This window comes from Dermochelys coriacea, chromosome 5, assembly GCF_009764565.3.
Source record: "Dermochelys coriacea isolate rDerCor1 chromosome 5, rDerCor1.pri.v4, whole genome shotgun sequence".
Classification (NCBI taxonomy): Eukaryota; Metazoa; Chordata; order Testudines; family Dermochelyidae; genus Dermochelys; species Dermochelys coriacea.
The window spans coordinates 48446361-48470790 of NC_050072.1; the positions used below are offsets into that span (position 1 = coordinate 48446361).

Sequence of the window (24430 nt, forward strand, 5' to 3'; positions counted from 1 at the left end):
TGGAAACTCCCAAGTTGCTGAGCCTGTGAAGGTAAATGAGGAAAAGTCCCAATTTTGTACCAGTTTGGAACAATATTACATAGCAAATCCCAGTCCAAAAAATACTGCTGGTGTTGACTAGAGATTTCAATTCCAACTACACTGAAATCATAGAATATCAGGGTTGGAAGGGAGCTCAGGAGGTCATCTGGTCCTGCTTTGAGCAGGGGGTTGGACTAATCCCCAATTTTTGCCCCACATCCCTAAATGACCCCCTCAAGGATTGAGCTCATGACCCTGGGTTTAGCAGGCAAATGCTCAAACCACTGAGCTATCCCTTCCCCCAATATTTTTTTTTTCAATTTTTAAAGAATAATAAAAAAAGCAGGACCAATCCCCAGTCAGTCTCCATGGATGCAGTTTTCTGGGTCAAGGTATGATTTTCTTCAGAATTGAACAAATGAAGTGCTTGATGCTGATATCCTATTCAAGTTCAGTACCTTGCTCTGCAACAGGATTATTTATGGAGTATGATAATACTTGGTATAAGTAAAGGTAACGGAATCAGGGCCCATAGACAGCGGTTTGTTTGATTGCTCCTACTTTCTTCAAGAGGGTACTACAGGAAGATAGGCTATCTGTCCAAAAAGAATGCTGAGAATCTTTAAAGCTACCATATACACCACAAATACACATTTACTTTCAGTCAGGCAGAACAGACTGGTTACACTGGCATTTCTAGTATGAAACAGCCAAAACCACCTGAAGGACAAGCTTAATAACTGAATAAGAAACAGAGATATTTTCTCCCTGCAAGTTTACCTTCTAAAAATGTTCATAAATTAAAAATAATCCTATATCCAAGGTCAGCACTCAGGATTCTGTGTTTTTTCTTGTCACAATTTATGACCTTGCTATTTAAAGGTTTTTTTTATATATATACTGTGCTCATCATCTCTGTATGTGAGTGCCTAACAGTGTAGAGTTGAATTGGCAGTTCTGCTTTAGTTTGAGTGGGTATTCTTGCTGTCTAAACATAGAACCTGAGCTGCTAAATTGTCAAGTCAGAAAGGAAAAATTGACTTTTGAGACTAAATATTTCCAGATAAACAATGTTTTCTTTCACGGTTCAATTAAAACTGACAAATTGAAAAGGGAACTAAACAACCTTTTAGGTTCTTTACAGAAAAAAGATTCACCTTTACTTCTCTTCAGTCCTCATTGGCCGTGAACTAACATTTTGTGTGTCATTTTAAAACCTTTGAGGTCGTAATTTGGTCGTAATTTGTTCTGAACTTAAAATGGAAACATTTTTCTAGGTGAGCCTCTCAGTTATGCTCTATTCAATTTATCCTGGATCATGTAATACCTCTAAAGATGTATGGTTTATCTGTTGCAATGATTTAGGCTCATTGGTGAGTAGCAGTTCACCCTTCACCCCCACCCAATTAAAGGATCTTCAATTTCTGCACATTCTACAGTTAAATCATCCTCTTAAGGAATCATTTATCTTTACGCTTGGGTATGGAATTCCTCCACCTCATCCTACTTAAGATTAATTCTTACTAGATTTAACTTTCCACATTTGAGTGTGCTGGGGACTATTCCTTATACCATCTCTAAAGTTTTGTTTGTGCTTATTTCAGCTGATAGAATAAGTGAAATTTGGGTGCTTGTTGATCCTCCTTTCATAGGTGTGTGTGTTTTGTTAGTTTTTTTTTTTTTAAACACAAGCATAAACTGACATTACATCCTTCCACTGGAAAGCCTTCTGATTTATTAACCTGACAATCTTTCTATTCCCATGCAGTTCATATGGAGAAGTCAGACTATATAGATTCCAAGGCCAGAAGGAACCATTATGATCATGTAGTCTGACCCAGTATAACACAGGCCATAGAACTTCCCTAAAACAATTCCTAGAACATCTCTCTTAGAAAAGCAGTCAATTCTGATTTAAAAATTCAGTGATGGAGAATGCACCACGACCCTCTGTAAATTGTTCCAAGTTAATTACTCTCACCATTAAAAATGTATGCCTTATTTCCCGTCTGAATTTGTGTAGGTTCAACTTCCAGCTATTGATTGTGTTGTTAAATTTCTCAGCTAGCTTGAAGAACTCATTATTAAATATTTGTTCCCTAGGGAGGTACTTATAGGCTAATCAAGTCACTCCTTAACCATCTCTTTATTAGACTCAAGGAGCTCAATCTATTTAGCTTATCGCTATAAGGCATGTTCTCTAATCCTTTAATCATTCTCATGGGTTTTTTCCTGAATCCTCTCCAGTTTTTCAACATCCCTGTTGAATTTTTAATACCGGAATTAGAAACAATATTCCAGCAGCAGTCACACCAATCCCAAATTTAGAGGTAAAAATAACCTCACTCCTCCTTGAAATTCCCCTGTTTATGCATCCAAGGATTGCATCAGCCCTGCTGACCACAGCATCACAGTGAGCGCTCATCTTTAGCTGATTATCCACTATCACCCCAAATTTTTTTTTAGAGTCACTGCTTCCCAAAATAGAGTCCCCCATCCTGTAAGCATGGCCTACATTCTTTGTTCCTAGATGTATATGTTTACATTTTACCATGTTATAAAACATATCGTTTGCTTGCATTCAGTTTACCACGCAATCCAGATTGCTCTGAGTCAGTGACCTGTCCTGTTCATTATTTTCCACTCCCCCAACTTTTGTGTCATCTGCAAACTTTATCAGTGATTTTTGTTTTCTTCCATGTCATTTGATAAAAATATTGAATAGGGTAGGGCCAATAACGATCCCTGCTGGACCCCATTGGAAATAGACCCACTCAATGATGGTTCCCCATTTACAGTTACATTGAGACAAATTACTTAGCCAGTTTTAATCCATTAAATGTGCCCCCACGTTCATTATATATTATTCTAGTTTTTTTAATAAAAATGTCATTCAGTAGCAAGTCAAATGCCTTACAGATGTCTAAGTATATTATATCAAAACTATTACTTCTGTCAGACAAATTTGTCATCTCCTCCAAAAAAAATCAAGTTAGTTTGACAAGATCGGTTTTCCATGAACCTGTGACAATTTACATTAATTACATTTATCCTCCTTTAGTTCTGTATTAATAGAGTCTGGTATCAGCTGCTCCATTATCTTGTCCAGAATTGATGTCAGACTGACAGGCCTATAATTACTTGGGTCATCCTGTTTACTGTTTAAAAAAAATTGCACATTAGCTTTCTTCCAGTCTTCTGGAACTTCCCCAGTGCTTCAAGGCTTACTGAAAATCAAATCAACAGTCTGAGCTCCTCAGCCAGCTCTCTAAAAACTCTTGAATGCAAGTTATCCAGACCTGCTGATTTTAAAATGTCTAACTCTACTAGTTTCTGTTTACCATCCTCCAGATATACTAGTGGAATGGGAAGAGTATCATCACCACCATATGGTGAGAATATATCATCTGTTTTTCCCCCCCAAATATAGGACAGAAATATTTATTGAACCCTTCTGACTTTTCCGCATTATTATTTATTATTATTTTATTTTATGATTCTATCATTTCCTCATAGTAATGGACCAATACTACTGTTGGGGTTCTTTTTGTTCCTAATATATTTCAAAAACTCCTTTTGTCCTTATATCTGCTAGGCTTCCTTTATCAATTTTCTACAATTCCTAACTTCTGATTTATATTCATCACTATCAATTTCCTCTTTCTTTCATGTGTGTTTTTTTTTAAATATATATATAAATAAATTTATAGCTGCCTTCACTTCCCGTCTGAACCAGGTTATTTTTTTAAACAAGTCCAACCTTCTCCCTGGATTGTGGTTTGATTTTTTTTTAATTTTTATTTATTTATTTATTTATTTGTTTTTGGCAGGGGGGCATCTAATAGGGTGTTCTTAAGTGATTCCCGCTTACTCACATTTTTTTCTGATTTACATTCTTCCTCACAGAGGATTTGGCTCGCAATTGTTTTCAGCTTTGTGAAATTGGCCATATTTAAGCACTGTGTGTGTATGTATATATTTCACATATATAAAAATAATAAATACATATAAATATAATGTTACTGGTCTGGGCTTTATTCTGCTTGCACACTATAAATGCAATCCAGTTATGATCACTTGTACCTAAGCTACTATTCATTTTTAGTTCTCTGATCTTTATCATTTTCTTTATCATAAATTAAGAGATTTAAGACCTATTTCAATGCCTTGAATAGGGCCAAACTCTTTTGGAAATTATCCTGCTTGTTCGTAGCCTTTGTCTACATATTAGGTATTTTCAGATGTTCTCCCACTGTTGATTTAGCACCAGTGCAACTCTACCAGTGCTAGGAATGCTAGTGGTGTATAGCCCAGTCACAGAGCGTTTTTACTCCAGTATCATCTTAACCCAGTTCTGAAAATGCCTTTGCCTGGTTTACCCTAGAGAGCTTATCATTCTGAGCACCAGTGGTGTTTCAAAAAACTAAAGGTGAGCAAATAGCCAGGGGGGGTTTTCAACAAAAATTCTTGTGCCGCTCTGCTCCCATTTGGTCTGTATCTATAACTGAGTTATGACAGTAAAATTCTCAAGACTGGGTTCTATAACTTTTTTTTTAACTGCCTGCACAGGGGGGAAGTGTACACCTATGTTGTATATAATATTAAATGGCTGGAGTTCTCAGTATTCTTGTTTACCCAGCTTCCCCTCATTTTTTGAGGTTTATTTTTTTCCCCACCCACTAGATTTTTGAACTTGAGGGCAGTTGGAATTGCAACTCTTGCGTATCGTATAGAACACAGCCTTGTATGAGGGGTAAGTGTGTAGGTGGCTCCATTGGTTACTATTTTTTTCAAATAGTTGCATGACTTTCGGAAGCATGCATTTCAAGTTGATGAGTGTGGCTCTGCAGGAGTGATACACTGTAGATGTAGAACTTAAATTGTAGTAACCTTTGTTAAAATAGTTTTCACAATAAATAGTTTTCCAGTCAAATAAGAAAACTACTCAGAATAAAATATGCTGTGCTGTTAAATCCAGAGTTCAGAGGCTTTGGAATTTTAAAAATTAACATTTAGTTTCCTGTTCTGTGTTATCAGTGTAGTTAATTGGATCTGAAAACTTGAGAGACTGGAACAAGACATTTCTTGTAGCAGAGATGTACAGTGGTGACTCGTCTCCAAACAGTTGAGAAGTGAGTTCTCTTTAGGCTATCAGTCCTCAATACTGACCCATTTTATATTCCACATTTGCAGTTTACTTAACAAAATTCTCTCCCTGAATGTTGTTTTTAAAAGTTGATAATGTGCTTAGAATGTAAACAGGGCACCCCAGTGGGCCTGAACTCCCAGCTCATATAAGAGAATATGATGGACCTCCAAAATCTCCCCCCACCCAGCCTTCCAAACCCCTAATCATTTTATTTGCCCTTTTCTCAACCTTTTCTAATGCCAGTATATCTTTTTTTGAAATGAGGGGACCACATCTGTACTCAGTATTCAAGATGTGGGCGTACCATGGATTTATATAAGGGCAATAAGATATTCTCCCTCTTGTTCTCTATCCCTTTTTTAATGATTCCTAACATCCCGTTTGCTTTTTTGACTGACGCTGCACACTGTGTGGATGTCTTCAGAGAACTATCCATGATGACTCCAAGATCTTTCTCTGATTAATTGTAGCTAAATTAGCCCCCATCATATTGTATGTATAGTTGGGGTTATTTTTTCCAATGTGCATTACTTTACATTTATCCACATGAAATTTCATTTGCCATTTTGTTGCCCTGTCACTTACTTTTGTGAGATCTTTTTGAAGTTCTTCACAGTCTGCTTTGGTCTTGATTATCTTGAGCAGTTTAGTATCATCTGCAAACTTTGCCACCTCACTGTTTGTTCCTTTCTCCAGATCATTTATGAATAAGTTGAATAGAATTGGTCCTAGCAACCACTAGTTGCCCCTCTCCATTCTGAAAATTTACCATTTATTCCTACCCTTTGTTCCCTGTCTTTTAACCAGTTCTCAATCCATGAAAGGATCTTCCCTCTTATCCCATGACAACTTAATTTACATAAGAGCCTTTGGTGAGGAACCTTGTCAAAGGCTTTCTGGAAATCTAAGTACACTATGTCCACTGGATTCTCCTTGTCCACATGTTTGTTGACCCCCTTAAAGAACTGTAATAGATTACTAAGACATGACTTCCCTTTACAGAAGCCATGTTGACTTTTGCGCAACAATTTATGTTGTTCTATGTGTCTGAGAATTTTATTCTTTACTATTGTTTCAACTAATTTGCCCAGTACTGACGTTAGACTTACCAATCTGTAATTGCCAGGATCTCCTCTAGAGCCCTTCTTAAATATTGGTGTTACAGTAGCTATCGTCCAGTCATTGGATACAGTAGCTGATTTAAAGGACAGGTTACAAACCATCATTAATAGTTCTGCAATTTCACATATGAGTTCTTTCAGAACTCTTGGGTGAATGCCATCTGGTCCTGGTGATTTGTTACTGTTAAGTTTCTCAATTAATTCCAAAACTTCCTCTCGTGACACTTCAATCTGTGACAGTTCCTCAGATTTTCACCTACAAAAGACTGCTCAGGTTTGGGAATCTCCCTAACATCCTCAGCTGTGATGACTGAAGCAAAGAATTCATTTAGTTTCTCTGCAATGACTTCATCGTCTTTAAGTGCTCCTTTTGTATCTCGATCGTCCAGGGGCCCCACTGGTTGTTTAGCAGGCTTCCTGCTTATCATGTGGTTAAAAAAACATTTTGTTGTTATCTTTTAAGTTTTTGGCTAGCTGTTCTTCAAACTCCATTTTGGCTTTTCTTATTACATTTTTAAATTTAATTTGGCAGTGTTGATGCTCCTTTCTGTTTACCTCACTAGGATTTGACTTCCACTTTTTAAAAGATGCCTTTTTATCTCACTGCTTCTTTTACATGGTGGTTAAGCCACGGTGGCTCTTTTTTAGTTCTTTTACTGTGTTTTTTAATTTGGGGTGTACATTTAAGTTGAGCCTTTATTATGGTGTCTTTGAAAAGTGTCCATGCAGCTTGCAGGGATTTCACTCCAGTCACTGTACCTTTTAATTTCTATTTAACGAACATCCTCATGTTTGCATAGTTCCCCTTTCCCCGTCCCCTCCTCCTGACTAAAACCTAGAGAATCTCTACCAATAGACTCTCCTCTAAGAGAAGTCTCTGTCCAATTCACGTGTGCCTCTGCAGCAATCGGCTTTCCCTCATCTCTTCACATTAAAAAGCTTGCAGAGCAGTTTTTAAACTAAGTGCCAGCAGTCTGGATCCACTTTGGTTTAGGTGGAGCCCATACTTCCTGTGTAGGCTCCCACTATCCCAAAAGTTTCCCCAGTTACTAATAAATGTAACCTCCTCCTCTCTACACCATCATCTCATCCATGCATTGAGGCTCTAAAGCTCTACCTGGCCCTGCATGTGGAACTGGAAGCATTTCTGAGAATGCCACCGTAGAGGTCCTGGATTTCAGTCTCTTTACTAGCAGCCTAAATTTGACCTCCAGGATGTCTCTTCTACCCTTCCCTATGTCATTGGTATCTACATGTACCACGACCACCTGCTCCTCCCCAGCACTACATGTAAGTCTATTTAGATACCTCAAGAGATCCGCAACCTTCGCACCAGGCGGGCAAGTCACCATACGGTTCTCCCGGTTATCACAAACCCAGCTATCTGTTTCTAATGATCAAATCTCCCATTACTAACGCCTGCCTTTTCCTAATGAGTGGTGCTCCCTCTCCAAGAGAGGTAACCTCAGTGTGAGAGGATACCCCAACATCATCTGGAAGGAGGGTCCCAACTATGGGAAGGCTTCCCTCTGTTCCCATTGACTGCTCTCCTTCTCTGGGCCTTTCATCCTCTTTAACAGTGCAGGGGCTGTCGGACCAGAGTGGGACAAATCTACAGTGTCCTGAAAAGCCTCATCAACATACCTCTCTACCTCCCTTAGCTCCTCCAGTTCCGCCACTCTGGCCTCCAAAGCCCATACACGGTCTCTGAGGGCCAGGAGCTCCTTGCACCGAATGCACACACATGTCACCCGCCCACAGAACAAGCAATCATTCATGCTAACTGAGCGCAATAAACAGGATAGCCTCCACTCTGCTGCTGGGCTTCTACCTGCATTTTCTCCTACAGCTACCTAGGTTAATGATAGGGTTTTTGTTTAAATCAAGAAGTTTTGATTATAGTTTAGTTTAAAGGGTTTTAAAGAATGGCAAGTGTACCTCACCCCCTTCCACTCCCCTTCCAAAACTCCCTCTCGAAACTCCCTGTTAATGGTCCCTGGTTGCAAAGCTCCCTGGCTGCTTGCTCACTGCTTTATAAAGCCCTGGCCTTCTTGATAGCTCCACCCCCTGGCTAAGGCTCAGCCAAAGAACAGAGGCTTCTAGATTTCAAACCTTGTTTAGAAGCTCACAGCTTCCAACTGCTGGCCACAGCACATGGTCCTTCAAATAAACAGACAGACAAACACAAGCTCAGCACACAGCAAGTAACCCACAAACATGCACTACAGACAGCCACTTACCCCAAGGGTCCTGTATTTGCTCCTCCTTCACCTGGAGAACTCCCTCTCAAACTCCCTGTTAGCGGTCCCCGTTTGCAAAGCTATGATGACAAGGATAGAAGGTATATTTTTTTCAGGATTGAGCAGGTGGTGGAATTATTCTCAAGTAATAAGCATTCTCCTACTGCAAGTATAATATTCTTCCATATGTTTCCTGTGTAGGTAACCACTTGTGTATTTGGCATGACTTGCTGTCCCTGTTAAATCTCAAGCATTACAGGGAATGTAATGACTAAAAGATTATTGATTTTATAGGGGGTCTGTTAAATTGCAGGTTAGGAATAGAAAGTAATAGTTTCTACCTTTTTAATGTTCATAGCTTAATGTAGCAAAAGCAAAGGTGTGTGCAGCAGAAGTAGTATTGGGCAATCATTGTATTGGGAAAGGTGGAATAGGGGTACGACAGCATGAAAAATTGAAAGAATTTGATAATCATGCAGCTGGGCAGTTATGACCGATCTGGAAGGCCAAGAAAAATGCAAAAGTTGAATGTACTTTGGAAATGTGTATATATAATTTGTATAAATACATTTATATAGTGAAAAGGAAGGTAAATGGGGATAGGCTATTTGCAGTGACGGTTAAATAAAAATCAAAGCTAAAAACCTATACTACTACTAAAATGTAGGAGTACACCAATTGTCCATCTAGCCTAATATCCTGTCTCTAATCGTTACCTACAAGAAATGCTTTAGAGTAATGTGAAAGCAGAATAAAAGACATCTGGCAAGCCATGCAAAAACATATAATGGAATATGTATATCTCCCTAAACCAAGTTGGTGATTTAATTTATGCCTTGGAGTGTGAGAGACTTTAATTCTTAATTTCAGATGCTAATCTGAGTTTAAATGTTTAATTTTATTGATTTTTTTTTTTACTAAATTATTTACCTTTGTCAGCAATGAATTCAAGCAAATTCAGTATCAAAGTACTTTCCCCCCCGCCCCCTTTACATTTGTTGCATACTAACTTTTTTGGCTGTTTTGTTTAAGAGTGCCCAAGATTGTTGTTTATCCCATTTGTTTTATATACTGAATTCCTGCCAAAACTTTGGCTTCTTAAGTTTCAAATTATTTTAAATCAAGCCTTGTATCAGGGTGAGAGTCAGTCATACCTCTTTTTATTGTATTTTTTCCCCAAATTTCATCTATTTGAGTCTGCATGACTGAGAGTAGGTAACCGACACTAATACTAATATTATTTTTCAGAGTCTTGTACAGATATAATAGTCCTCAAAAAAAAAAAGCCTCATTAACCTCATAAATGGGGTTCTGCTGTATTATGAAACCTGGGGAAATGATTCAGAAAATGGTGAGGGTAATGTTTAAATGGAACTCCACTTGACATGATTTTCTGAAAAGTTTTTCAAGTAGAGGGAAGCTTTCTGTTTCCTGTAAAGATAGTTTCTCAACACTAGAAAATTCACTTGGTCCGTAAACAGTGCTATGTTTTGGCATAAATGACCTTGAAAGTTTCTGGTTTTAAAAAGAACAATACTTTGACTTGGGAAGCATAGTTCATTCTTTCTAAGAGTAAAACTTATCAGCCAACTGCTGTTTTACAGATTTCATCGCTTAGGATATGTCTACACTGAAGCTGGGAGTGTGCTTCCCAGCTTGAGCGGACCTAGCATGCTAAAAGTAGCAATATAGCCAGGGGGTAGCTTGGTGCCTGAGCACGTACCTAGGATGTCTGAACAGGGGTGTGTACTTGTGGGGGCCTGACCAAGCTGCCACTTGGGCTGCCCCTGGCTAGCCTGCTATTTTCGGTGTGCTGGTCTGAGCAGAGTTAGTATGTCTGTCTGCCCGCACTGGGAAGCATGCTCCCAGATGCAGTGTAGACATACTTTTGAGTAGGGTTTACATGCATAGTGAAGGAAGATTTCTGATGACATAGGGCTTTTGTATACCCAACTTCTGACTTGCCTCCTGAATATTCAACAGCTAAACCCTTCAAAGAATCAACTTTTAACCTTTTTGTTTTATTTTTAGTTTTAACACCAGTAAAGGGACCTTCTCGGGCAGACATGGAAGGACTTTGCCCTGTTCGTTCAGGAGAGACTTCTTCACAAGGGTCCTCATCTGGTCCAAAAGAGATTGATGAGACTATAGTGACTGAATTAACTATTTCAGATGAAAAAGTGACCCAGATAGAAAGCATACTTGATCTCTGGAGTGGAAGTCTTAAGGTATTAAATTTGTGCTAAATGTAATATTCTTATATTGAGCAGATGACTATTGTGGCATTGGTAGAAGCACAGGAGAAAATATAATCTAACTATATTGGGAAATTGATGCAACTTCTGTTGCTTGATAGCTAAGCAGTTGAAAACCTACTGGACTGGCACAGAGATGGACTAATAATCTGCTTGCCTTTGACTAGCAAACGCTAAATACTCCAAGAATCAGTTCTGTTCATGCAGTGGAAGCTATAAGTGTGTCTGTATCTTTGGTCCCAGAAAGATCCTTAAATTTCAAGCTCTGTGGATGTGCACAGGCTGGATCAAAACTGCCAATCGAAAACATAGATCAAATGGGAATTGGTGGAGCAATAGTTGTATTCTTCCATCTCCCACCTGCAACCAAGCTCCACCCACTTGAGACACCAGAATGAGACTCCAGTCACAGTAGAATGGGTCATATTTTAAACATCTGCACATTCATGTTCTGTTGGATTTCTCAGGATTGGCTCCTTTTCAGTGGAATTTGTAACATCAATGGGCTCTGCTGGACTTCTTTGAGTTTGGCTCTAAGTGGAGCTGGATGCCCTATAGGGGTGGTTCCTCTTGGTGCTCAGTTACCCAAGCTCCTCTCCACTCTCTTGTTGGCTCCACTGGCTAGATTAAAATGATACTTTTCCAGTGTCACTGGTTGTGGCACCAAAATGAAATATTCTTAGTAGATTGATCATGATTTGATTCTCCTCCTCCTATCTTGCATGCTTTTATTAGTAGTCTAATAATTAAATGTTGTATTTAAGTTATCATAATTAGATGTGTCTGGTAATTGGACAAAGTTGTACATGCAAGGTTCAGTGTAAACTTTGCTGTCTGTCTGATTAGCTGCCATGCGTTCTAGGATTAAAAGACTTGGAGAGGATAATTTTTCTAGTTTAATTAGTGCTACCCTTTTCAGACAAATGTTCTGACTGAACTCAGAAAATGGAAAATGACTTTTATTGAACATCACAAGCTGGAAATGAGACAAGAGAAAGAGAAACATGCTGCACATGTGAGACAACTGAACAATAAGATGGAGAACCTGAGAGAGCTGCTACATACTTATGAAATCTCCATTGGCAGAAAGGATGAGGTAACAGTGTTCTTATTCTGTTCTGTCTTCTATTTTTAGAACTCTCTGAGATTTGAATCTTTCTTTAATTGTACTTTCACATCAGGAACTCATTTTGCAATAGGTAATTTATACATTCTAAACTTACTTGCTTAGTCAGAAAGAAGCATCAGGGTATTTCAAGCCAATCAGGATGAACTTTAGCAAGGGTAGACTCAAACAACATTATCAGTAAACCACATAATTACTGTGCATTCTCTAATACTAATAGGGAAATTTTACTGTTTTGTCCCTAATTTATGGTTTCTCTTCCATGAAAATCACACTGTTTTGGATTAGTAATTACAAATCGCTTCCACTTACCTCATCCCTTACAACCAAGTTGGTTTAAAGGCTTTAATTTTTTTGTGTAGATAGGATGGGTCTTCACATAATCTTTCAAATGGGAAGAAATCTCTTGCATATTTAGGGGGAGCTTTATTTTAGCATAATCTGATATAAAATGAGCACTATGGTTCTGTGCTCTTAGAGTAATAATTTCCTTGCAGCACCTACACCAATTGTTTTGAATTCAACTAGTATTATACAGATAGGTATAAAAGAGTAGGAATTGTGGGAATCTTGCAATCATATGCCACTTTAATCCCCTCTTCTACATAATAGCATTTAAAACCTTCACTTGAGAACACTTCAGCTGAATTTTGAATTTTAACCATTTATTTTGAAAATACTCACAAACACCCATTGAAAGATAGTATGTAGAAAGAGTAAAAGTACACTCCCTGGATTCACTGGACATACACTGAGCCCAGTTACGCAGACCATGTACATTCAATTGCTGCAACTGCATACAAATCCTGTATTTGCTGGTGGAATTTCACTTGCATTCAGTCAGGCCCATAATCCTTCCAATGTATTTCATTTTGATATATTTAGTTCCAGATGGAGTAATTCAATGCAAAAATTATACTTGTATAGCACTAATATGAATGTATTGGAATTGCTGGTGATGCATTTACAATATTAACATCTCTACCCCTACAAGACTAACTCTTCCTCACCAAATCATGTCTATCAGTATCCTTTATGGAGCTAACTGTGTAATGATAATGGCATATTTTGATTTAGCTGTAGATGGGTGGTGTTCTGCTTCCTCACTTCAGTGCATGATTTGGTGGAATGAATTCTAAAATATTGGTCCATAGGCCTTTTTAGAGGTTGACCTAAATTGTTTACTGCTTTAACCTTTCTCCTAACAAGACTGACAAAGTCTTAAACTTCAAGTAGTAATCACCTACCAATTTCATAAATAAAAATTGTTCATAATTTAGATTCTTGCTCTAGTCTTAAAAACCTTACAAAGATCTATCACTGATTTTCTGTCTTAATAGCAAGAAATATTTAATGTTTTTCATTTACAGCAACTGCCTTAAACTTGTATAGTTTTAAGAAGTTGGTAGTGGCTATATGTGCCACTGTAAACACAATAACAGGCAAAAATATTGCCAACATGAAAATCAAATAGCCTGTAAACTACTAAATAAAATATATGCAAAAACAGTTTTGTTTTCTAATTGACTTGTAAACACTTCATGACAATTACATTGTAAAGTTACATCAGTTCAGCATTTACACTGAAATTGCAAAAAGCTAAAATTAGCCATGACACTCAGGCAGAACAAAGCAGTTTAACCGAAGTAGATTTCACAAAATGCAACATTATGAATTGCTAATCTTTAAAAACTAAAGAAGGATCAGCCTTAAGATATTTCAAATAGGCTTTTATTATTGCTGCTTTTAGTATTTTTGAGCTAAACTTAACTTGCCTCAAAAGGCATAATTTTCTTAAATTATTATTTTCTGCAAACTACAATCACTACAGCATGAGTTTAAATTCTGCATGGAGGTATAGGAATACTGCACTAGTCACTAGGTAAGTGCTTTCATTACAAAGCAATTCCTGTCCATTACTTCTATGATAAATGTACATTAATGGAATGAATCATAGAAATATAGGACTAGAAGGGACCTTGAGAGGTCGTCGAGTCCATATCAAGGCAGGATCAACTATATCAAACCATCCCTGACAGGGTTTGTCTAACCTGTTCTTAAAATCCTCCAGTGATGGGAATTCCTCAGCCTCCCTTGGAAACTTATCCCAGTACTTGACTAGCCTTACAGATGGAAAGAATTTCCATATCTTTCTTAGTATGGCACCCAAAATTGGACACACTACTTCAGGTGAGGCCTTACCATTGTCAGGTAGAGCGGAACAATCGCCTCCTGTCTTACATTTGATGCTCCTGTTAATAAACTCCAGAATATTTGCTGCTTTTTTTTTTTTTTTTTTTTTTGCAATTGCATCACACTTTTGGCTCATATTTGATTTATAATCCACAATAACTGCAAATCTTTTTGTGCCGTAGTACTGCCTAACCAGTTATCCACCATTTTGTAATTCTGCGTTTTATTTTTTCTTCCAAAGTGTAGTACTTTGCATGTCTTTACTGAATTTCATTTTCTTGGTTTCCAACCAGTTTCCAACTTATCAAGGTCATTTTGAATTCTAATCCTGTCCTCCAAAGTGGCAGTAATGTAGCAAATTATTAATAGCACAGTGTTTCCCAAGTGGTGGGTCCTGCTGTATTATTTAGATTAAATAAATGGGCCAAACGTGTTAACATAACACAGTTACTGTCCAGCATTAAATAGTGTTAAATGAGGTCTGGGTTTTGGTATACAGAGACCTTTACCTGCTTAGTACCTTCTAATCTTTATTACAGATACAGAAAAGAAGGAAAAACAATGAAAGTTTCTGAAATGGGAAGAATTAAGTGAGGCTTTCAGTTTAACAACAGGTGGTGTTCCCTTTCCCTTTAGCTGAAGAGAGAGTTTTAAAAGGAAAACCTCCTCTGTTTGACTATCTCTTAAATGGTATCAAAGATGGTAACAATGGTCCTTTTGGGGAAAAGAGAAGAAGTTAGTTGAGATGGGCTGGAGCTGCTGCTGCTGTTAAAGTCCCATTTCATCTCAAGTGGTGGCTGGGATTAAGATGGAGCTGGCAGGGGTGGCAATGTCATTTGGCGCGCGCGCTCTCTCTCTCTCTGGCTTGTTCTAGTTAGGACATCCCTCAAGAGTAGGATGATAAAACCCTATGGTCTGAGGAGACGGTGTGCGGTGGCAACCATGATGGTGAAGCTTGCTTAAGTAGCCTCTATCTATCTATTCTTCCATTTTTCCTCCAAAACTTTCCTTTAAGGACACACAAAGGGAGTGAGGGATGGAATAGCCCATTCCTTCATTATTTTGTCCACCACTTAGGCCTAATATTTGACATACCAATTTTGGTTCATTACTTTCCAGTTCCACGTCTTCTGTTTTTTACCAAACATGATTTCAGCATAGTCCATGAATCATATCAACTTGGCTTTTCTATTTGGACTAATTTGGGGGTTTTTTTGGTCTGATTCTATTGCACCTGTTTATAATATTCATGATAGAAAGTAGGTCAGGTTGTTTTCAATAAACATTTGTTGTTGTAGGTTATTGTAACATCTTATGAACTTTCATATCTTCTTATAATTAAGCTCACAGTTAGGGTAAATTTGTCAGCCCAATTATTAAACAGTTCCAAGATGGGTCATTTGGTCTGGTGCAAAAGAGGCCTGGGGCCATGAAAAGCAATCCCACCTCTGTGAACTCACCCCGCAGTGGTAGCTCCTGTCCTGTGGGACTTGGCCTGGCTCCCTCCTCTGAGTGTTGTGACCTAGTGCTTATGGTTGTAGCACTAATGAGGTTTGGCCCTGAATTTGGAATTGGCCCCTGGGTGGACTGCAAAACAAAAAGAGATAAAAGGCAATTGGTGTGTCACCTAAGTAAAAATTTTGGGAACCACTGAATTACCACAGATATTTACACCTTTAGTATATCTTTTCAAATACTAATTTCCATAATTCTTCTGTGAGGCAGGCAAGTATATTATCCCCTTGCCAAACTTTCAGTAATACAAATCATTGTTTCTGATTTGCTGTGTTGTGGTGTTAAGTTTTTGCTTCCTTTTAATTCAGTGATGCTGCAGTGTAGCATTCATGACCTACGTTTGCAGATATAGTAGAAGATAACAGTTTAATTTTGATAGACGTTATACAGTGTAAAAACTTGAGTGTATCAATGTCATTGAATGATGAAGTCGACTTAATTTTATACCTGATTTTGAACTTATTTTTCTTTTTTTAAGAAAAAGACACAGTAGAAAGCTTGTTAGAAGTATTTCATTAAAATGATAAATAACTCATCCAGGTAGTAAACTTCCATTCATTCCCCAAAGAGCATACAAATATCTATCTAAATCTTCTGTTTAATAAATATTTTGGCAGGTAATCACTAACTTGTCCCATGCGATAGACAAGCAAAAGGAGAGGATAGAGCTAATGAAAAAATTTACACGGTGGCGGATTCAGCACGTGGAGGCCAGACAAGAGGTATGTGTGGAAAACAGAAGATGTGATGGTAGATAAGCCTCTGAACTGAGAAGGATCAGAGTTACGGCAGATTTTGTTACAATCAAAAGAAATGACACCTCAAAATAGAAAAGTTATGTGACAAAATATTGAATAAGTTCAAGAGCATCAGTTCAAAAGAGAACATTACACCATACTTACAGAAATAGTCATAGCAGGGACAAGTGAATCAAAATTATGCCCTTTTTATCACTAATTAGAAAGTTATCCTGATAGCTGATCACAGTGTCATTTACGACCTATATTAGTAAGGATGAGATCTTCCCAGTATCTGCAAGAGCACGAATAAAAGTGTTCATTCTAAAATCCTGTCACAGAAGCCATTGCTTTTATGTGAAATGTGAAAAATGCATTTCTTATAACCATTTGATTTTGGAGCTGGTTTTGCAATTAAGGTCTGTGGTGGTGTCCTCTCCTTCCCTATATTTGGTGTCTCCACACTTCTTCCTCAGCCCTAAAACATCTGTCAGCCACACTTACACAGATCTTGGAAGTTCTGATAGTCAGCTAACTAAACCTACTAGCCAATTACTGACATGAAAGATGAAAGGCCCTACTGTTCAGGGTCAATTCCCAAACCTCTCTCACCCCAACATGTCAGTAAGGACTCTCTGGGCTCCATTTTTCATTAAGGTTTTTGATGGTGTTTGAGAAGTCTGAAGCTCCTCATCACACACAACTCCTCTGGCTGCTGGAAGGGAGGAGCGTTTTCTCTCTTCTCCCTTCCCACCTAGAGTTTGCTGGTAGCTGTGAGGCTGGTGCGGACATCTTTTGGCTACTCAGCCTTTCTTCAGCTTGTTCTTTTTGTGTTAATCTCACTGATTGACTGGATAAGTGGATCTACTGTTACCATTTTAGAAAATATTTGAGTGTCGGGTACTTTTAAAATATAATTTGATTTTTTTTTTTTTTTTTTTTTTTAAAAAGGGTACCAATCCCTCGTGTGTGTGTGAGAGAGAGAGAGAGAGAGAACTCAATTATTTTAAAAAAGACATCTGGTACATGTGAATCTCCAGCTACCATTGTGACTGCAGGTGCTATACTGCATAGCTCCTATGCAGTATAGCATATGTTCATATGCTGCTGCGGTAACTCCATACAAGTACCTTGCACTTCTAAAGTGGCAGCAGTATGTGTGTGGTGTGTCAGCTAAAGTATATGTAAACAAAGTATAAACTACAATATTTCATATAATCTGTTATGCTATAATCCATTTAATGTTACAAAACAATTGACTATAATCTCTTTAATGATCATAGTTCTCAATAAAGAAATAGGAAATACATAAATTGGTAATATTTTACTGTTTAAGGCATATGCAAATAAACTGGCAGACAGACAGTTCCAGATAGCTTTGATGAAGAGGGTTTGGGCTTCTTGGCGCTCTCTTAGTGAAGCAAGATGGAAAGAGAAAGTAGCAAAAGCCTGTCAGTCAAGGGCTGAGGAAGTCTGTATTCAGCTTTCCAAGGATTATGAAGCTAAAATTGCAGAGGTAAGGGGTTTGTTTTGTTTTGGTTTTTTTAAGTGCCTCTTACTAAACAAACTTTTAAATAAATGCACTGCTTTTCTTCAGAGTTCCAGGAAACCTTTACCAATTGCAGGACTGGGAATCGGGAGATCTGGGTTATGTAGGTAGCTCTGCTATATATTCCAACTTTCTAGGCCTGAGTCACCTGTCACTTATGCTAGTCAGGGCCATACCTACCCATATGCAAAGTACACAGCTACATAGGGCACCAGGAAATTTTGCGTGCTGCTCTAGCCCCTGCTCCGCCTCTTCCACATGACCCATGCCCCTGCTCTGCCCCAGCTCCACCTCTTCCCGCCCCTTCCCCAAAGCCCCCGCCCCTGCAAGACTGCAGGAGGGGTCGGGCTCCCTGCACTCACTGGCGGCAGTAAACAGAGCAACCTGGCCCCAGCCTGCTCCGCTCCCCTGGCTTCCAGCTGCACTGCCAGCTGGGAGGTGGTTCCAAGCCTGGAAGCCAGGGGAACAGAGCAGGCTGGGACTGGGTCACTCCACTTCCCACAGGAAGTGGCCAGCCCGGCCTCCAGTCCACAGAGGCCTGGAGCCCCACGGGGGAGCTGTGTAGGGCACCAAAATGGCTAGGGACGGCCCTGGTGCTAGTTGTATACCAATATAAATGAAGTTACTCTACACTTATGCCAGAGAGGAAAATCAGAACCTATGTTGCATCTGAAGAAGTGGGTTTTTTACCCATGAAAGGTTATGCCCAAATAAATTTGTTAGTCTTTAAGGTGCCATCGGATTCCTTGTTTTTGTGGATACAGACTAACACAGCTACCCCTCTGATACTAGAATCTATGTTTGAAATTAGATGAGTCACTTAACATTTATCTGTTGGCTCCTTTTGTCTGTTTGCAAAAAGGGGATGATATATATCTACTTAACAGTGGTATCTGTAAGTCTTAATTCATTAATGTTTGTAAAGTCTTTCGGATCCTCTCGTGGATCGTCCTATAGCAGAGGTGGGCAAACTACAGCCCGCAGGACCCTCCTGCCCGGTCCCTGAGCTCCTGGCCTGGGAGGCTAGCCCCCTGCCCCTCCCCTGCTGTTCCCCCTCCCCCACAGCCTCAGGGTGCTGCGCCATGCTCTGGGGGCCAGGCAGCGCAGTTGCAGACCTGCGGTCTGACCCAATGCTCCGGGCGGCGCGGCTGTAGCGCCACCAGCCACTGGTGCTCCAGGCAGCCAGGTAAGGGGATGGAGGGGGTGGATAGAGGGCAAGGGAGTTTGGGGTTGTGGATAGGGGTTGGGGGGGTCAGAGGGCAGGGAACAGGGGTCCTGGCAGGGCAGTCAGGAATGAGGGAGGGGGGGTTGGATGGGGCGGCGGTGGGAGGTCCGGGAGTGGTCGGGGACAGGGAATAGGGGAGGTTGGATGGGGCAGGAGTACCAAGGGAACCGTTGGGGGCGAGTATCGGGGGGGGGGGTCAGATAGGAGGCAGGGGCCGGTCCACACCTGGCTGTTTGGGGAGACAGTCTCCCCTAACCGGCCCTCCATACAATTTTGGAAACCCAGTGTGGCCCTCAGGCCTAAAAGTTTGCCCGCCCCTGTCCTATAGAAATGCAAGATTATTATTGCGAATGAGCAAGTCTATCATATTGTATAAACAGAAATCTTTGTATAATAACTGTTTTTCTGTTAAAAGTTGATTAAAATATTTTCCCTACAACTCTCAACTTCATCCCAATGAAGATGTGTGAAAATTTAAGCTAAGGTAGCTATCACACATCAGACCACTGTGATATTACTTTTCAAGATTGTTACAATTTAAAGAAATTAAAAAGCACAGTCAAAGAGGACTTGTACTCCTTAGTCACTTAGATGCTTTTGAAAATCCTGCCTGAAAACAATTAATTTTGAAAATGTAACTGAAGGAAAAATATCAGAATCCCTTGCTTTATGCATGTATAACTTAATCTGTCCTTAACCAACACAGACCTTGTGTTTTGCAAATGGTTGTAAAATGATAGATGTGTTTGTGGATGCAATTGAGGAAATTCATGGAAGTATGGCCTTCCATGCTAATAAGAATAAGCTGGGGTTACATTACAGGAGCAAAGATAAAATTATAAAATACAGTTAGACTGATCTCTAGGTGGGGTCAGGAAGAAGTATTTGCTGTGTTTCTCCCCGCCATACCATGGTATTGTATAACACAGTTAAATACATTACAAGGATTTGACCTGGAAGTTCCTGGTTTTAATCATGGTTGGGACTGAATACTGGACTGCACAGACTGTTAGTCTTTTTGGGTATGGTAGCACCTGTGGCTTCCATCCTTGCCATGTACGTACTCTAGACTGAGGTATTCAAACAATTGTGTTTGAGAGATCTATATTTAATCTTATTTCTAAAACAACAAAGTCATGGAGGGAATATATTACACTGAGAAATTAGTAAAGTGGTTTTTTAAAGCTGAATGAATAATATGGGGGTTTTGTGTATTCACAGGTGTATAAAAATAATTCTTTGGTTTTTATCTGTTTGTTGTAGTTAAATGTTACTCTGGAAGAGGCAAAAGCTGATATCCTGAGACTGCATAGTGAAAGGGAACAATATGAAGGCACCATGAAAAAAGCCTTTATGCGTGGTGTGTGTGCACTGAATCTAGAAGCAATGACCATGTTTCAGGGCAAAGAAAGTAGGACAGATCATGGTTAGTATTAAAAGTAAAGTAAAGTAAAAATATATCACTGCATGGCATTGCTCACAGTGCCATTTGGATTAGTTTACTCTTTATTTTTAATTTGGGGATTTAAATAGGAGTATGACAACACCAAACTTACCATGGGATCAGCTTTGTTACATGCTTAAAAAAATGCACTTAATATGTATATAAGCTGTCTACTGAGGCGTGTAAGTAACAAATACCCCCGTGGCTGGCTGATTCTTCAGAAAATATTGCAGGCTTTGAAAATACAGCAAGTCTGTAGTGATCGTGTGGGGGATATACACTCTCCAGCCAGCTCTTTCCCTCTTCCTTCTAATCTTGTTCATTTGTGCTTCGGGATGCTAAAGTCTTAGACATTTATTGTCACTTTTTAGAAGCTAATAATTATTTAATTTTATTTTTGAGCATCCAAAAGTGTGCTAGGTACCTTCATAGAAATTAGCAAAGACCCAGTCTCTGCTCCAAACAGCTTATACAGTAATCTAAATGGAGATGTGATACAACAAATAAGGAAAAGAAAAAGAAAAATAGCAAAGAGCAGGGTGGTAGAATATGATCTCTGCCTCATTTACCACCTGATCTTAGGTGTATGTAGTGCATAGTAGTACCTACTGTACTACGTTTTCAGAATCTCAGGGACCTACTTAGAGATTATCGTGTAATGGGTGGTCAAAATGAATGCTCTGTATTGGTACCAAAATAGTCTATACTTTTGTTACATTTTTTTTAAGGGCTGTTGATTAATCACAGTTAACTCACATGATTAAATCAAAATATGAATCGTGATTAATTGCAGTTTTAATTGCACTGTTAAATAATAGAATACCAATTGAAATAAATTAAATATTTTGGATGTTTTTCTGCATTTTCATATATATTGTATTCTGTATTGTAATTGAAATTGGTGTATATTATTTTTGATTACAAATATTTGAACTGTAAAAATGATAAACAAAACAAAATAGTATTTCAGTTTACCTTATACAAGTACCGTAGTGCAATCTTTGTCGTGAAAGTGCAATTTACAAATGTAGATTTTTTTTTTGTTACATAACTGCACTCAAAAATAAAACAATATGAAACTTCAGAGCCTACAGGTCCACTCAGTTCTATTTCTTGTTCAGCCAGTCGCTAAGACAAATAAGTTTGTTTACATTTACAGGAGATAATGCTGCCCTCTTCTCACTTTCTGGTGACACTGTAAATAAGAACAGGCATTTTCATGGAAATTTTGTAGCCGGCATTGAAAGGTGATTTACATGCCAGATATGCTAAAAATTCGTAGCCCCTTCATGCTTTGGCCATCACTCCAGAGGACATGCTTCCATGCTGATGACGCTCATTAAAAAAATAATGCGTTAATTAAACTTGTGACTGAACTTCTTGGGGGAGAATTTTATGTCCCCTGCTCTGTTTTACTCGCATTCTGCCATATATGTCATGTTATAGCAGACTCCGATGACCCAGCACATGTTGTTCATTTTAAGAATGCTTTCACTGCAGATTTGACAAAACGCAAAGAAGGCAGCAATGTGAGATTTCTAAAGATAGCTACAGCACTCGACTCAAGATTTAAGAATCTGAAGTGCCTTCCAAAGTCTGAGAGGGATGAGGCATGGAGCATGCTTTTAGAAGTCTTAAAAGAGCAACGCTCCAATGCAGAAACTACAGAACCTAAACCACCAAAAAAGAAAATCAGCCTTGTGCTGGTGGAATTTGACTCAGATAATGAAAATGAACAGGCGTTGGTCTGCACGGTTTTGGATTCTATCGAGCAGAACCCATCATCAGCATGGACCCATGTCCCCGGGAATGCTGGTTGAAGCATGAAGGGGTCATATGAATATTTGGAGCATCTGGCATGTAAATATCTTGAGATTCCAGCAACAAAAGTGCCACGAGAACTCACGGTCAGGTGACACTGTAAACAAGAACTGAGCAATATTCTCTCCTGCAAATGTAAACAAACTTGTTTTGTCTGAGCAATTGGCTTAACAAGAAGTAGGACTGAGTGGACTTGCAGGCTCTAAAATTTTGCATTGTTTTATTTTTGAATGCAGGACTTTATTTGTACATAATTCTACATTTGTAAGTTCAACTTTCAACTACAGTACTTGTATTAGGTGAATTGAAAAATATTATTTCTGTTTTTTACAGTGCAAATGCTTCTAATCAAAAATAGTGAGCACTGTACACTTTGTATTCTGTGTAGTTGAAATCAATATATTTGAAAATGTAGAAAACATCCAAAAATATTTAAATAAATGGTATTCTATTATTAACAGTGCGATTAATTTTTTTAATTGCGTGGTTTTTTTTTTTAAAGCACAATTCAACTGACTACTCTGAGTATTAATTGGAATCACAGACATTTAAGTCTTCTAAATTTTCTTAGCTGGGTTATATTTTAACAAAGTTTTTGCAGTTGTGGAACTTGAGAATAAAAGTTTAAGGGCCGCGTTAGGTACTTCAACTTTTAGCTTTGTTCCAGAACAGTAGAAAGGGACTATCACACTTCTTTTCTTCTTCTATTCAGCAAGCAATTTTTTTGTTTACTTGTTGGCTAACAAAATTTTGTAGTTCAGTGGGTCTCCCAGTAATTAGTGAGAGGGTATTTACAAATGTACACACCTGTGAGATAGGAAGAGAGAAAACCTCTCTAAAATTATACCAGGAGGCCATGCTGGAAGGGGCTGGAGAAGATTCGAGGCAGAAGTTCTATAGTGAAGCAGGGAGTGGCAGAATAGCATTAGGGTTGACCATATTCCTTTAGGAGGGCAGACTAGATGATAAACAGTGGTCCTTCTGGCTTTATAATCTATGAATTTGAAAGCTTCAAAGACCGTAGGCCAAAAATCAGCGATCAGTTATTTATGCACAACTCCTGTTTTCAAGACAAGTATCAGCTACAGAAATGACTTTTAAACTGTTTTAATTAAAACTTCTCCCTTTCCCCTTGGTGTGGATGTATGGCACTCGGGTCTGATGGAGATAGGTCTGAAAATCCATCCAAGTTTTATACTTTCTCTCTGTATATTTGAAAAAAAAGAAATCCAAAGCATCTGAACTCACGCATGTCATTACAAAAAACACTTCTTAGGTTATTTTTGTAATTAGTATACACTTGTCCTATGGTCATACACTGGCCCTTTCATATCTTAAACTAAAAGCAAAAAGTAATCCTTGTACATTTTCATTTCTTCTTCTGACATCAATAGTGATTATTGTATTAACGGAAATGTCCTGCTTATTGACTTGTTTAAACTTGTATTTTTCTAGAAAAAACATCATAAAAGCAAATATTATGAAATGAATATATATAGGAGAAAATTAAAGTAGTAATGTTAGGTTGTTCTAAAACTTTAACTGCCACATGGGGTCACTATAGTCTATAGAATGATCAAAATTTCTATCCTAGCACTACCAATAGTGAAAATTTCAGCTTTGTGAATCTGCTTTTAGAGAGGGCAAGGAAGTCAATAAATAAAAACCATATTCCTGCTTGCTGTTTTAAAGAAACTATGTGTTCTGAAAGAAAAGAACAAAACCTGTTTGGAAAAGGTACTGGACTTCGTTCTCCCTGACCTCTGCTTTGTGCAGAGTGTTGGGAGCTGGTTATGGCTCCCTGAATTTGTAGCAGGCCAATTCTCATGCGAGTTAGTTACTTTACCCTACTGTTGCAGTGTCCCTAAGTGATCTTACACCAATACAGCAGGGCTCCAACATGCCACTTCCTTTTGTTGCCATGCTCCCTACACCAAGGTTGGGGTGGGGCACCTAATATAGTAGCCCCTCTGCCTAGGGAATTCTTCATTGGCAAGTTATGTCCAGAATCCTACCTATTTGCATCACCTGACC

General features: G+C 38.7%; 1 protein-coding gene across 9 annotated transcripts in view; it reads left to right on the top strand.

Moving 5' to 3' along the window:
• POC5 (POC5 centriolar protein) overlaps positions 1–24430 on the top strand; it is a 43740-nt gene that overhangs the window by 14443 nt on the left and 4867 nt on the right. For all 9 annotated transcript variants that reach the window (XM_038402037.2, XM_043514369.1, XM_038402039.1 and 6 more), the window contains 5 exons: positions 10563–10759; positions 11706–11882; positions 16238–16342; positions 17694–17873; positions 20395–20557. In XM_038402037.2, the coding sequence (XP_038257965.1) occupies positions 10563–10759; positions 11706–11882; positions 16238–16342; positions 17694–17873; positions 20395–20557 (822 nt within the window). The remainder of the gene's footprint in view (positions 1–10562; positions 10760–11705; positions 11883–16237; positions 16343–17693; positions 17874–20394; positions 20558–24430) is intronic.